Source organism: Pristiophorus japonicus, chromosome 2 (assembly GCF_044704955.1).
Source record: "Pristiophorus japonicus isolate sPriJap1 chromosome 2, sPriJap1.hap1, whole genome shotgun sequence".
Taxonomy (NCBI): Eukaryota; Metazoa; Chordata; class Chondrichthyes; family Pristiophoridae; genus Pristiophorus; species Pristiophorus japonicus.
Genome location: NC_091978.1, coordinates 54,492,038 through 54,494,422, shown reverse-complemented (window position 1 = coordinate 54,494,422; position 2,385 = coordinate 54,492,038). Strand labels below are relative to the sequence as shown.

Genomic DNA, 2,385 nt, shown 5'->3' with positions numbered 1-2,385 from the left:
AGTGCTGGTAGCTAAGGATTTTCACCCAGTGACAAAGTAGGAACAATGATCTATGTCCAAGTCAGGATAGTGTGAGACTTGGAGGGGAACTTAGAGGTGATGGTGTTCCTATACACCTGCTGTCTTTGTCCTTCAAGATGGTGGAGGCCATGGGTTTGTGAGGTGCTGTCAAAGTTCTGGTCGAGTTGCAGATGAATAAAGTCCTTCTCCATCACCATTCCCCCTCCCACTTCTATCTTTCACTCCTTCCACAGAGGCTAGAATCTTGAGTAGGCCCGGACCTGAAGGACATTAGTGAACAGTTGGGTTTTTATGACAATCCTGCTGCTTTCATGGTCACTTTTTTTTGCTGCCAACCCCACAAATTACCAGATTCACTAAGCTCAATTTCACAACCTACCTTTGTTTTTATGTGGCTTCTCTCACAATCCCCTTTTCCTGTTTTAAATTCATTTTGCAGGATATTAGAAGGGGAGGATTTGCAGTCGGGAAACTCAAACCAAACATCGCAACAAGATCTGACAGAGTCACTCATTTTTCGGACCTGAATATCATCGGCCTCTGAACATGGAAGCAAAAAGCACCATTCACAGCGGGGAGAAACAGTACATGTGTTCTGTGTGTGGACAAGGCTTCAGTCGATCAGCTGCCCTGTTGAGACACAAGCGCAGTCACACCCCGGAGAGGCCGTTAATGTGCGAGAAGGGTTTCGCTAATTCATCCCACGTACTGGCACACCAGCATGTTCACACTGATGAGTGTCCTTTTAAATGCTCTGACTGTGAGAAAAGATTTAAAAACAAAAAGAATTTGCTGAGACACCAGCGAGTTCACACTGGGGAGAAGCCGTTCATCTGCTGTAAATGTGGGCAGGGATTCACTAATTCATCCAACCTGCTGAGACACCGGCGAGTTCACACTGGGGAGAGGCCGTTCACCTGCTCCGTGTGTGGGAAGGGATTCGCTCAGTCATCCGATCTTCGGATACACCAGCGAGTACACAATGGGGAGAGGCCGTTCACCTGCTCCGTATGTGGGAAGGGATTTGCTCAGTCATCCGATCTTCGGATACACCAGCGAGTACACAATGGGGAGAGGCCGTTCACCTGCTCCGAATGTGGGAATGGATTCACTCGTTCAACCACCCTGCTGAATCATCAGCAAGTTCACACTGTTGAGAGACTTTAAATGCCTGGACTGTGTGAAGAGCTATACATGTTTTGGGGAGCTGACTTGCCATCAACGTGTTCACACCAACGAGGGACAGTTCAGGTGCTCTCACTGCGGGACTAGGTTCAGACGATCATCTGAACTCACTGTACACCAGCGCACTCACACTGGGGAGAGGCCGTTCACCTGCTCCGTGTGTGGGAAGAGATTCACCTGTTCATGTTACCTTCTGAGATATCAGCGAGTTCACAAGTGACTACAATTCTCTATCCATGCCAGTACATTACCCCCAATACCATGTGCCTTGATCTTGTACACCAATCTCTTATGTGGTACCTTGTCAAAGGACTTTTGAAAGTCTAAATACACCACATCCACTGGTTCTCCCTTGTCCACTCTACCAGTTACATCCTCAAAACATTCCAGAAGATTGGGGGTAATGTACTGGCGTGGATAGAGAATTGGTTGGCAGGCAGGAAGCAGAGTCGGGATAAACGCGTCCTTTTCGGAATGGGAGGCAGTAACTAGTGGAGTACTGCAGGGCTCAGTGCTGGGACCCCAGCTCTTCACAATATATATTAATGATTTGGATGAAGGAATTGAGGGTAATATCTCCAAGTTTGCAGATGACACTAAACTGGGTGGCGGTGTAAGCTGTGGGGAGGATGCTAAGAGGCTGCAGGGTGATTTGGACAGGTTAGGAGAGTGGGCAAATGCATGACAGATGCAGTATAATGTGGATAAATGTGAGGTTATCCACTTTGGTGGCAAAAACACGAAGGCAGAATATTATCTGAATGGCGGCAGATTAGGAAAAGGGGAGGTGCAACGAGACCTGGGTGTCATGGTTCATCAGTCATTGAAGGTTGGCATGCAGGTACAGCAGGCGGTGAAGAAGGCAAATGGCATGTTGGCCTTCATAATCCAGAAGATTGGTCAAGCATGATTTCCCTTTCATAAATCCATACTGACTTGGACCGATCCTGTCACTGCTTTCCAAAAGATCGTACGGCAGTAACAGAACTTCAGCCTGGATACAGACCTTCAGGGCCACACTGAGAGGGGCAAATGGCACTTTGGTCTTTCTCATGTCTGCACTGAAAGCAAAATCACCATGCGGATTAAGACGGTGACGGATTAGTGAAAGGGGAGGTGCGGCGAGACCTGGGTGTCATGGTACATCAGTCGTTGAAGGTAGGCATGCAGGTACAGCAG

At 48.1% G+C, this 2,385-nt stretch overlaps 1 protein-coding gene across 1 annotated transcript; it reads left to right on the top strand.

Annotated features, from left to right (window-relative positions):
• The first annotated feature begins 567 nt into the window (after nt 1-567).
• Nucleotides 568-1,188, top strand: LOC139228720 (zinc finger protein 664-like). Its single transcript, XM_070860002.1, has 2 exons — nt 568-912; nt 994-1,188. The coding sequence occupies exons 1-2, from the start codon at nt 568-570 to the stop codon at nt 1,186-1,188; spliced, it is 540 nt and encodes a 179-aa protein (XP_070716103.1).
• The last annotated feature ends 1,197 nt before the right edge of the window (nt 1,189-2,385 follow it).